The sequence below is a fragment of the Podarcis vaucheri genome (assembly GCF_965113315.1).
Source record: "Podarcis vaucheri genome assembly, chromosome: 7".
Lineage (NCBI taxonomy): Eukaryota > Metazoa > Chordata > Lepidosauria > Squamata > Lacertidae > Podarcis > Podarcis vaucheri.
Window position 1 is genome coordinate 27656724 of NC_138765.1, and position 12734 is coordinate 27669457.

The following is a 12734-nucleotide window of genomic DNA, read 5'->3' on the forward strand; positions in this document are numbered from 1 at the left end:
TTAAACAAATTTTCCAGTAGAATAATGTTATAAAAGCAGTAGCTGACAAATATTACAGCAGCCTTCCCCAAGCTTTGTGCTGTCCAGACGCTGTTGAACTAAAACTCCCAAAATCACTGACCATCAGCCATGTTCGCTGGGGATGATGAGAGTCAGGAGTCCGAAATATCAATGGCACTAGATGAAAGAAGGGCAGGTTACAACACTGCGGCTATAATCAAAGTTATCCCCAAATGCGTAGAAGTACGAACTGTTCAATAACAAAAACACAAAATGCGTTCCACAAATATTTCATTTTATTTTAGAGGTGTCTTCCCCCGTTGTGTTTGCTGCCATTCCACAGTAAGGGGTGTTCTTTGTTTTTCCAGGGAGGCAGCTGAGAACTGGACTCTTAGAAGGACCCACTCTTTAATGGACAGGCAACTTCCAATGGAGTCCAACTTCGGTTGGGTTCGGCGTTAACAAGTCAGATGCTTCGATGCAACTCCCCTACTGGAAACTCACTCGCAAGAACGAGTGTGAAGGAGACCCACCCCAACTCTCTTGTGCAAGAAGCTAACATCGTGACTCAAGTGTCTTGACATCTGCATAAGACTCTGACCTTTTAGAGTGATCTGGCTTATACAATATTGGGTGGAGGGAGAAAGAAGTCACACGGGTGAAGTAGCCCCAAGTTCCACTGGACATTCCACTTTTGGTGCAGCATTTAAGAAACAAATATACAGGACCGGCAGGTACTGAAACAGGATCCATGTGGGCTTAGAATAACGATAATCAACCAAAAGCAGGTTGCACAGAAGGGGAAAAAATAGAAAGAAAACCCCACAATCATTTGAAGGCGTCCTTAACCTCACACAGTTACATACGAAGCAGATCCCTGCAGCTTGAGCTTGCTAGTATCTCATGTATATATTTATACTATTTCCGCAGCAAGTCTAAAGGGTCCAGGTATCTGAGCCAAGCATCACCCATTGTGACAATAGGCTGTTTAGGTCTGGAGCAGATCTCCCACTTCAGCAGCTCCATTTGAAGAAGAGAGAGAGGGAAAGAGTCCTGGCTCCTAATGCAGCCACAGGCAGGCTCCTCTTCTCCAGCAACTCCTCCCGCAAGAGAAACGCTTATCAAGGCAGCTCCTTGGAGATCAGCCATCAGATCCTAATGTGATGGAACAAATGAGAAGGGGGACACACAGGGGGGTGGGGAAAACACTTCACCAGGCAAGAGAACAGACAGCAGGGGGAGCACCTAGCTCAGCCAAAATGGCAGATCTGTAACAGCGACTTCTCCCTTGCTTTCCTCAGCGCTGGAAACAACTTCACCTGGAAGGTGCAACTTGTGTAATTTGTGAATGGCTGGATTTCATAACATACACGTGTCGGCACTGCCAGCTTCACCATTTACATCTTTATTTGCAGACTTCTTTAATTTGAAAATTTAGGGATTTTAATTTCAGAATTAGAGCAATTTAGACTTCTTAGCACCTTGCTCCCTGTGCCCTAGTTAGGCAGGTGGGCATCATGAAATGTGAACGGCTCTCTATTGCCAGAACCTGTGCACCATTGCATCTTATCAAACATACGCCACATCAGGTGCCGTGCCATTGCATGTCACTCCCTGAATACTGTTAAATATGAAACATCAAATAAAATAATCAATACATGGTAACATCCAAGATATGAGGCATTTGGGCACCATATTAGATACCCAATTTTGCAGAAGAGAAGAATTAAATTGTTAGGAACAAGACCATCTCAGCTCTAAGCTGGCCATTCTCAAGTTACAAGAGGCACTTTCTCCTTGTTTCTGAAAAGTGAGGAAAAGTTAAGTTTGCAGCACAGTTCATACTAGCTCCATCCAACAGTGTTCAGTGCCGCTTTTTCCCAGGTGACTTACTTCTGAGTAGACATGCAAAAGACTGTTGTCAGGCAGCAGTCCTAAGCATGTCTACTGAGACGGTCCCCACTGAATTCAGTAGAATACACTTCTGAAGAGGTATGGTTAGGAATGCACTGAATCTCTGAATTCAGCAGGGTTCTCTCCTGGGTAACTGGGTATAGAATTGCAGCCTTAATTTCTGAACAGATGTTTATCAGGCCCAGGAACCAGCGCCCCTCTAGCTGCTCTCTGACTCCAACTCCCACCATCCCTTGTAGGAGCTGATGGGGGCAGAGTCCAACAACACTGGGAGGGGGCGGGGCAACAGGTTGTGACCTGATGCATATGATCACAGTGTTAAAGCCTCAGACCAGTTTTAATGTTAAGATTTGCACTCATGGGGTTGTCTAATGGCCAGCCAAACCTGCAATGGAAACTAGCAAAAAAAACCACACCCATATAATAGAGGGTTTTACTAAAAGACAGATATACAGAGACTTGTGGAGGGAGATCAGCAATGCCACATCAGAGACTATAATTTACAATGGATTTTTATCATGGGCTTATTTCAGCCATCTTGGCTGAGATATGTGGTATAAATCTAATTTAAGAATTGGTAACTCTCATGAAGTTACCAATTGTGAAAGGAACTGGGTACTTTCAAAGGAGATGTCAAGAGTTCAGTCCCATAATGGTTGAGTGGTGATTCAGAACAGTCTCTCTCTGTGTGTGTTTTGATGAAAACCACACTTTCTCTCTCTCTCCCCCCCCCAGCCCATTTTAGACCTTATATAAAAATTCCTTAGAAGCACAGAGATTTCTAGATATTTTGTGGTATAAAAAAAGTAATCACAACCAATTATCATTAATCGCATGGTTTGTTTGTGGGTTCTTGTTGTTTGGGACAGCTAAAAACATATCCAAGAGGAGATCATTGCATTTTGCAGTAAATCTTATCCCTTTTCTCCCAGCCCATCATCTGAAAAGCAAAATGAAAACCTGAGGTGACACTCCTGCTGTTGAGACATCTCTTGAGAATAAGACACTGTTTCCACCCCCACACGGAGGACCAAATCCTGTAAATGTCCAGAGTTTGTTTAGACACTTCTCACAGTGCAAATACCATTTCGTGGGTGGACAGATGCACTCCAGGAAGGGGAAGAGCAAGACCCACTCCTGGGATATTCACACAGATTACGCCCTATCACTCAGGGAAGGGCAACTTAGGCCCTTCAGATATGGCTAGACTCCATCAGCCCCAGGCAGCGCAGTCAGTGGTCAGAGATGATGGAGTTGTAGTCCAGCAACATACTCTGGAGGGCAACAGCTCCCTGTTCCTCCTGTACCTTCTGTGCTATCACTTGGGATGGTGTGTTCTCTGCCTTGGTTTTTTTTAAAAAAACAAAACCATACCCCCCCAAAAAAACCCTTGTGCTAAGACTTGAAATACTACAAGCTGACCTGCATAATTTTGCAAACCTACCTGATTCTACCTAACTTATTTGAACTTTGCTATAATGGGGAAGGGCCAGGGTGCTGTAGCCCCCCACCTCACTGGAAACTTAAGTTTGCAATTCCCCAGGCTTCCAAGACTACAGCATCCGTTGTTTACATGTTTTCAAGCAAACTAAGAAACCTGCTTGCTTGCTTTTCTCTCTCTTTTAAAAACAGACTATTTTTCTGGGAGGCCAAATTCAGTGGCTTTTATTTGTGTCTGTGGGACTGTACAAGCACACACTACCATGGGGGAAATTGGTCTTGTTTAAAGTGGGGCTCTTTGTTACTCCTGTTCTTTCCACCCATTAAACACCTCCCCCAGCCTGAACAGTGCACCAGTTAAAGAACGTTAAGACTTCAGATGTGTTCACTAATGGGAAATAACTGATTAGTGCAGCAAGGGATCTAAGCAGAAGCAAGTACAGGTCCTTGTGCAATTGCATGCTGTGCACAATAATGGCCAACAGGCTATTGGTTCATTCAACTAAGAGGATGAGAATGACAACTCACGCATAGCAGGGTGTGCCTACCAGCTGTATTGAGACTGAAATTTTACACCCTAACAATTTTGTGCCCATGGCAATTGCCCCTGTGCCTCCCCCCACACTACACCACTTGCTCCACCGCTGAGTAGGCTTGAGGTTGCAGCCAGCCAATCAACCTTGCATTTCCAGGCGCAAATAGGGTTAATTTATTAAACCACCACCTTTCTGCAACACACAGAGAGCCAGTGTGGTGCAGTGGTTAAGAGCGATAGACTCGTAATCTGGGGAACCGAGTTCGCATCTCCGCTCCTCCACATGCAGCTGCTGGGTGACCTTGGGCCAGCCACACTTCTCTGAAGTCTCTCAGCCCCACTCACCTCACAGAGTGTTTGTTGTGGGGGAGGAAGGGAAAGGAGATTGTTAGCCGCTTTGAGACTCCTGAAGGGGAGTGAAAGGCGGGATATCAAATCCAAACTCCTCTTCTTCTTCTTTCCGTTTGTTGCTTGTGGGAGAACCAGGTTTTGCCCAAGGAAGGATGCCCGCCCCCAATGCAGTAGCTCATCTTAGGCTGATTAGTGCAGCAAGGGATCTAAGCAGAAGCAAGTACAGGAAAGGTGTTTCCTGCTTGGCAGGGGGTTGGACTCGATGGCCCTTGTGGTCTCTTCCAACTCTATGATTCTATGATTCTATGATTCTACTCTTGGAAATATGCATGACTGTTTGGGGGTAGGGATCTCTCACCAAGAGAGACCCAAGCCTCAGGTTGTGTTTCTGCAAACAGGTCACACTGCAGAAGGAAGACCGCAAGCAACACCACTACTGGAGTCCTGGAGAAATCAAACTCCCACAAGCTTTAATGAAGAAGTCAGGATCACAAGTCTGTGCCCCAGGTGGCATACAACATATGGATAGTCTCCCTCTCTCCTCCCCCCGCCCACTTGCCAAAGAAGGCTCCAGGACTACAAAAGTCACACGGAAACACACAAAAGGCACAGCAAGAACACACAGAATTCATTCCTCAGCTGGTGGGAGCGGAGTAGAGAAGGCAGCTAGTTAGAGAGCACCCACATAATTCCTTTGCTATGGGTCTGCAGGCTTTTGGACTTGGCAGTGTCGCCACCAAGGAAGGGTTTTAGGGAGACATCAGATGCAGAAAGGCTGGCTTACCATATTTTGACGTAACCTATGTTACTGTGCAAAGAGATGGGGAGAGTAAGACCAAAGTCTAACAATACCTAACTGCACCACTGAGATTTGGGGGCGAGGAGGAGGAAAAGGAAGATGACAGCAGCCCAGACATTTCTGATATTTTGAATCACTATGAGTTTGTGCCGATTGCTATTAATTGTTTTATGGGTTACCTTATTGTGCTTTTTGATTATACGTACCAATGTTTGTCCGTTTTTAATGCTACTATTATGGTGAGCCACTTTGAGCTCCACAATGCTCTTAGAAAAGTGGAAAATACAAATATCAAATCAAAAATAAATATCAACTCAAACTTTAAAAAATCTCCCACCCTGCCAGCAGACCTGCCAGTGGTTTGGAAATGTTGTTGCTAAGCAGATTCCCAAGGAAACCTAAAATGGCTGCTGACACTGATCGGTTCTGATTGAGATTACTCTCCTCGCAATGACGCAGTGCTCAACTCCTGAGTCCCAGTAGCAGCCAGTCATTTAAATGATAGGTGAAGGAACCCCATTTCTGCTATTGGGAGATTCTGAGAGCAGAGGTTGCTATAGCGGTCTGCAAGTATCAGGCTGGATTACAAACAGCAACCATAGATCCCAGGGAAGTGCTGAAGCTCAGCGGCAGAACACCTGATTTGAATGCAGAAGGTCCCAGATTCCATCTCCAGTTTAAAGAACCAGGTCAGTAGCGATGGAGAAGACCTCTGCCCAGGACCCTGGAGAGTCATTGCCAGTCAGAGTAGACAATACTGGTCTAGATGGACATATAGACCCAATCTACACGATAATGCTTTAAATATGATACTACTTTAAATGTACCATACCGCTTCTCCGTCCCATAAGAATTCTGGCAAGTGTAGTTTGTTAAGGGAACTGAGAGTTGTTAGGAGACCCCCTATCCCCCTCACAAAACTACAATTACCAGAGTTCCCTGGGAAGAGGGGTTGATTGTTAAACCACTATGTGAACTGTATCATCAGAGGAAGCCATGACCATTTATAGTGGTGTGACGGTGCTTCAAATCTATAGTGCAGATAGCACAAGTATACAGTGGTGCCTCGCAAGACGAAAAGAATCCGTTCTGCGATTCTCTTCGTCTAGCGGTTTTTTCGTCTTGCGAAGCAAGCCCATTGACAGCCTAGTGGATTAGCGCTACAGCAGTCTAGCGGCTTTCCGTGATCAGCTGTTAAGCGGGGTTTTCAGCGGAACAGCTGATAGGCGGCTTAGGAAAGGGGGGGAGCGGAAAAAACCCGCGGGGACGCGCAAGATTTTTTCGTCTTGCGAAGCAACCCCATAGGGAAATTTGTTTTGCGAAGCGCCTCCAAAACGGAAAACCCTTTCGTCTAGCGGGTTTTCCGTCTTGCGAGGCGTTCGTCTTGCGGGGCACCACTGTACCCAGGATTGCAACCTAAACAATCCGCTTCCACCTATGAATGAGCTTGTGTGGTGGCTTACAAATGATGGCTAATTAGGCTATCAATTTATTGTATACCTCCTTGGGTATTCCACAGCAAGGCATAAGATTTGAAGGTGCAAAAGGGAGCATGGGAAGAACTCTCCAAGAATCAGGATGTTACACCCAGCTAATCATCTGGAGGCACTTATTTTTGTATTTGGTTTTTTTTTAATGTGTAAAATGTTTAGGGTAATATTTTGTTTTCTTGTTATTATGCTTCTTTAAATGTGCATCAGCATTGTAACTGTGTCTGATTCCCATTTGTACTGCTTGATAGTTTGTAAGGTTCTACTTGATTATTTAAGGCAGGTTACAAAACTGATAAGAGATTGTTTCCTTTGCAAATGTGAAGCGGTATAGGAATTATTTAAATAAACACATAAATAAATAAAAACTTTAAAAGCCCCTCTTAGTATGTGCAAGGAAATAAGGCTCATGAGCCCACTGTTAATGTAATCAAGTTCCCAAAAGTGTAAAAACATGGACTTGAATCCAACCAAGTTACACTCAGAGAAGATCCATTAAAAGCAATGGAGCTACGTTAGTCATGCTCATAAATGTTAATAGGAGTACTCTGAGTAGGAATACCACAAACTACAATCCACAATTTATTCTTTCCTGGTGTGTACTTGTTTTTAAACATAAGCCACTTTTTAAAGCTTTTCTTGGGGTGGGGAGGAGAAAAGAACTAAAAGCAAAAGGGCATAATAATACCACATTTTAACTAAGGGCGTCAAAGTCTTCGCGCCCCCCCCCCCTCTGAGAGCAGCTATTTCTCAATTGAACAGCTACAAAAAACAAGGAGGGAAAGGAAAGGGAAAAGAGATGGAAAGCCAGCTGGGAATAGAATCCAGTAGTCGCCATGGTGACTCCACAGCTTCACATTTTCGATCCTTTACTTTCTCAGCCACACCACAGGGAAGCCATAGGACCAGCACAGGGAGAAGAGGCCTTGCTTCTGAGCAGCATGTACTGCGACACCCCCACATAATACACTTGCCACATGAGAGCTTCTTAAAGTTTCGCCACTAGAGGAATAAACTAATCCCAGGGTGGACGGACTTCAGGCTGATTTACTTACTTACTTACATACATATTTACTTACTTACTTAGATCCCTAAGGTCTAACCTGAGGTGCAAAATGTTGTCATACATACCATGCATTAAAAGCACAATACCAACCCACCCACCCCAGCCAAAGTGTAGTTAAATATGCTGGGAATTGTAGTTCTGTGGGGGGGGGGTAAACTACACTTCCCAGAATTGGGGGTGGGGTGGGGGTGGGAAATGTGCTTTAAATGTGTGGTGTGTACCCAGCCTAAGAATTAACAGGATGCCTCTGAGCAGATGTGATCAATACCAGAAGCGAGCTCACAATTTCCTTCACAGAAAAAAATCCACTTCTGGTTGGTTCCCACCCCACCCCCAAATTTCAGCAATGCTTTTTTATTTTATTTTAAATTTTATTTTATTTTATTATTATTTTTTGAAGGGAGGAGAGCTTTTAAGGTGTTGCTGTTGTTAAGACAACTGGGAATCAAAAACCCTTGCTGGCCTACCACAATTCACCCATAGATCTACCAGTCTGCCTGCTTCTGAACACATGTGCAACAGTTAGCAGGGGAAACTCACTAGGGCAATGGGAGCTTTTGTCTAGATTTTTTTTGTGTGTGTTGCTGGGGTGGTGGTGGTGGGGAGTTTCATAGGGGCCTCAGTGAGTGATAGTAGTGACTGGTTCCTGTTAAGAACGGGGCTGCTTGCACACTATACAGCACATTCAAAGCACATCTTCTTCCTCAAAGAATTCTGGGTACTTTAGTTTACACCTCATAGGGCTACCACTCGCAGCAACCTCACAAACCAACTACAGTGCCCAGAATTCTTGGGGGGGGGGGCATTTCAAATGTGCTTTAAAGCAGCGGCATACCTTGGGATCTCAAATTTCAGCCATGCCCTGTGCCCCCACGCCTCTAAATAATCGCTGCGCCGCCCCCAAGGCTCTGCACCCAGTTCGACTGAACCAAACCAGTCGCACTCCCCTAAATTTAAAGGTATAGCATGCAAGCAGCCTGGTAGTGTGACCAACAGCAGGTAGAGCCAGTGACAGGTGGAGCAAACCGATTCTAGTTTTGTTGCAGCCCTCCTCCCTGCTCATTTCTACAAGGCGATACTGAGACTAAGGAGGAGACTGACAGTCTCAGGCACTCCCTGGACGGCTTGTTAAGTACAAAGACAGGCAGGTGGAGCCAGGCTGAGGGCATACTGAGGCCGGTGGGGCAGTGCCCCATTTGCCCTCACAGACCAGCCTCCACTGGTGGGAGAGGGAAGGATTTGACCACAGTCCCTGCGACCTATATTCTCTGTAGCAACTTCCCCAACCTCCTGCACTAGGTATTCATTTTAAAAACCTCAAGAAGTACCTGCACACTACATAATTAACGCGATGCGTTGTTTTGAGCCTAAGGAAAAGGGCTGGAGGAGTTAGAATTTGCACACACAGATGAAAGTGGAGCTGCTGTTTGGTCGTTTTTATCTCCTGACCCAATTTCCCCCTCCCGTCTCCCCATCTCTCTTTTCTTATTGGCTATGCTGGCAAGCAAGTAGATCCTACGCCACTCAGTGTGCAATTTCTTTGTCCGCCAGTTGTTGGAAAAACCTTTGAGATTCAGCTGCTCTCTCGTGGCAAATGTAACATGTGGTCATGCTCTCAGTCAAAAAAATAAGGGGGGGGGGGAGCAGAGGAGGGAGAGAGAGAGACTCTGGTCAACTCTGAACAGCTCATCTCCACTGCTCATCCCTGCCTTAGGGAAGGCCCATAGTTTCAAAAGCGAACAAGAGCTGGTTGTTTGCACATTCCCGTTACACACACAATCAATCAGAAAGTTAACAGTATTCAGTTCAAAGCAGTCCCTGTTCTCCATCCATCCCTCTGCTGAATGCAGGAAAAGGGAAAAGCAAAATGTAAGCAGGCTCCCCAGAGACAGTTTTATGCCTTCAGCAGAAGCCAGGAGTTAACGATTTCCCCGGCCTGTACCACTTCAGCATGGAAGAGAAGGATGCACATTTGAATATTCCTGCATATATATAAAATCACTGGCACATGAAAAACTAAAAGGCCAGGGATTCCAAGGTAGCTTTCTCTGAAGACATGCTACATTTCTATGTGCAAGGAGGAACAATCAAACATGCAAGCTCCTCGCAGCAGGCTAATGTTCTATGGTCCAGGAAAATCAAGATCACTTGATGCTGCTGAATGCATAAAAACAGGCCCATAATAGCCTTTCTTGGCTCTGAGGAAAGAGCCCCACGAAGGGAGTGGGTCTAAGAGAAGGTTCATAGATTTTCCTGGTTCCAGAGACAGCCCATTACTTCCCACTGTTCTTTCACACACAGCTACACCTACTGCTGGTTGTCCTCTCTGACGACAGGCAGCGTGCAAGGGAGATACAAAAAAAGGGGGGTTGGGAGGAGGCAATTGGGGACATGACGTTAGAGACAATATCAAAGCACAATGCCCCTTTAAACACGCCCAATACACACATTTCTGGTAGAGAGTCACTGATACGCCAAATAAATAGAAGGTTCCCCTTGGCTAGCATTAGTGCTCTGGTTAATGGGGACTGGAGAGGAATGGACATAATAGAGCTATGGCAAAATTACCGGTATAAGCTTTAGTTTGGAGCCAAGGACAGGGGTACAGTTAAGAACAGAGAAGCAGCATGGACCAAGTTAAGAGAGAATAAGGTTTTAAGAGATTTGTACTTTATGTTTCAGATTGAGACGGGGTCTACCCCCAGAAGGGCAGAGCTTCTGTTCCCTTTAAAGAACTCTGAATTTTCAGCAAGGCCAGTCCTCCTCATAAACGCACCACTATTTGTTTTTTTGTCGGGAGGGGAGCTGCACCTGCCTTTCAGAGAGTTCTGAAAAATGACAGGAGCAATGGGTTCATCCAAGCTACCTTTTGTGCTGTGTGCTGTGTTACTAGGCACGGTCCTGGGCTTTACAGCCAGCCCCATGGCTGAACGTTTGTTTGCTTGTTTGTTTGTCCCAGTGCTTTCCCTGTGAAAACCTGCATTTCAACACTAGCTCAGTTTTCTGCAAATTGCCATTTGCTCTGATTCAGCGGTAAAACGTGGGTTTTCCTGGGAAAGCGACAGGGGAGAAAAACCCCACCCGAACACAAAGCTTTAAAGTGCAGGCCTGTGCCTGGAAAGTATGGGGCAAAAGATAGCCTGAATGAGCCCAATGTTCTATTGGGAATAGAATCAAGCTAGGGCTAAGCAATTTGTTACACAAACAGAAATAAGAGAGTGAGAGGGATGCTGCAAACAAAAAACAGCAGCAATCACTGTCTGGTTGACATCCCAGCCACCCCCAATAGCGGCAGCTTTCCCCAGTGCTAGAATGCCAAACAAACCCCTCTCTCAAGGTGCCTGAACAATTACGATTTAGGGTAGGAATCAGCATGAGCAAACACACTCACAGTCAAAATTTGGGGATCACACATGGCTGCAATCATCAAGGAAGTTAAGCCCTCAATAGCAAGGCTTCTGGAGTGATTTTGCCAAACTGGCTTTGGAAGGGAGCCAGCTGCCCAATGATGTTTTAAAAGCTGGAACATTGGCAGGCTTTGGCTCGCACAGCTTTTTTTATTATTTAAAAAGCTGAAAATACGGTCCAAGGCTTTGGGCAAAGGGATACAACTGTCTTATCTTGCCTCAAATTCTTCCTCCATGGCCCCCAATAATGTGTTCCTAAGCTGGCCCACTGTTTAAACTGAGCCTTGACTGAGAAGAGATCCAACACTGGGGCAAAAAGATTCAACTAAGACCCAGCCAAATTTGCTGAGGGAAGTTTGAGCACCCTTTCCTACACAGAGGTATTTTTCTTTACATATATCCAACTTCAAGGCTGAAGACATTGGCTGTGTACGCACCATACATTTAAAGCACACTGCTTGCCCCAAAGAATCCTGGGGACTGTAGTTTACCCCTCACTGAGCTGCACTTCCCAGCACCCCTAACAAACTACAGTTTGCAGGATTATTGGGGGGGGGGGAGTCATGTGCTTTAAGAGTATAGTGTGTGTGCAGTCATTGCTGCCCTCCGAGGCAAAGACCAAAATGGTACCACCACCCTCATTCCATGTTCAGAAGCCAACTGGACTTTCAAATGAAGTCAACACTGGTGACTTGTCCAGCGTACCACAGGACAACAGGCTAGCTGGGCGTGCAGGCCAGGCTGTGTTGCAGACACAGCTCTGGCCTCTCAACCCGTCATCACCCACTGCCAGCCCCCAAGCACTTGCCACCTGAGGCAGTCACTTCACTCCATAACAGGCCCTGCCCAACTGCCTTCTTAGCACACACAACTGAAGCAAAAGATGATGCTCATGCCATAATCCACACATGACTATGTCAGTGGAGTACCTGTGTAGGAGAAAGCATCACTGTGTGAAGCAGGCTTAAAGACATCTTTTGATCCCACACTCTCCTATGAGAGGTGGGTGGGAGGAAAGAAAGGAAGAAAGAGAATCAAGGACAGATTGAGAGGAGGAGAACCCAGCTGGTGATTCTCTGAAAGGGTCTGTCGGAGACAGAGATGGCAGCAGAAGATACAGATGAGAAACCCAGAAATATTGTTGGGCGCATGCGAGGAGGAGAGACCCTCACAGAACATTTGAAATTTCCTTTAACACTGACCAAAGATTACACACAGCAGGGATGGAGAGCTATTTGGCTAGGATTTTGTTCACCACCTGCCGACAAAAGTATAACCTACTTTGAGTAAGGCAAACCACAAGTTATAGCTTTTGCAGTTTAGCAAAGTATGCTCAAACTGGCCCCTCGTTATATGGATAAAACATCAGTCCCAAAGATGTACTCTCAGTCTGGGGTTGGTTTGCCACAGACAACACTTTCACTCTCCCCCCCCTCCAGCTATTTGCCCTCTGAAAGTGCTGCTTACAGTAAACAGCACCAACTTCACAGGGAAATATCAGCTTGTGGGAAGGTGTCACGAGGAAAATGGCACAAGGCCCCATTCTGGTGTGAGGCCTTGATGTGGATTAGGAGAGAGTTCTAGATTGGAGGGCCATGCTATTACTATATTTATTTCCTTTATTTTTATTTTATAATTTAATTTTCTCTGTGTGTTTTGCTTTTTTGTAATTGGTTTTTATACCAATTTTTGAAGCCTGCCCTTCTTCCCAAAGGAGCCCAGCTCAAGCACG

At 45.5% G+C, this 12734-nt stretch overlaps 1 protein-coding gene across 2 annotated transcripts in view; it reads right to left on the bottom strand.

The window, feature by feature from the left end:
• Positions 1–274: 274 nt before the first annotated feature.
• The window catches only part of CD164L2 (CD164 molecule like 2), a 36341-nt gene continuing 23881 nt past the window's right edge, over positions 275–12734 (bottom strand). The window contains exon 6 of one of the 2 annotated variants that reach the window (XM_082232183.1): positions 275–1155. In XM_082232183.1, the coding sequence (XP_082088309.1) occupies positions 1149–1155 (7 nt within the window). In that variant the 3' untranslated portion in view covers positions 275–1148. Of the gene's footprint in view, positions 1156–6679; positions 9922–12734 lie in introns of those variants that run through there. The other variant, XM_082232182.1, reaches the window with a different exon arrangement.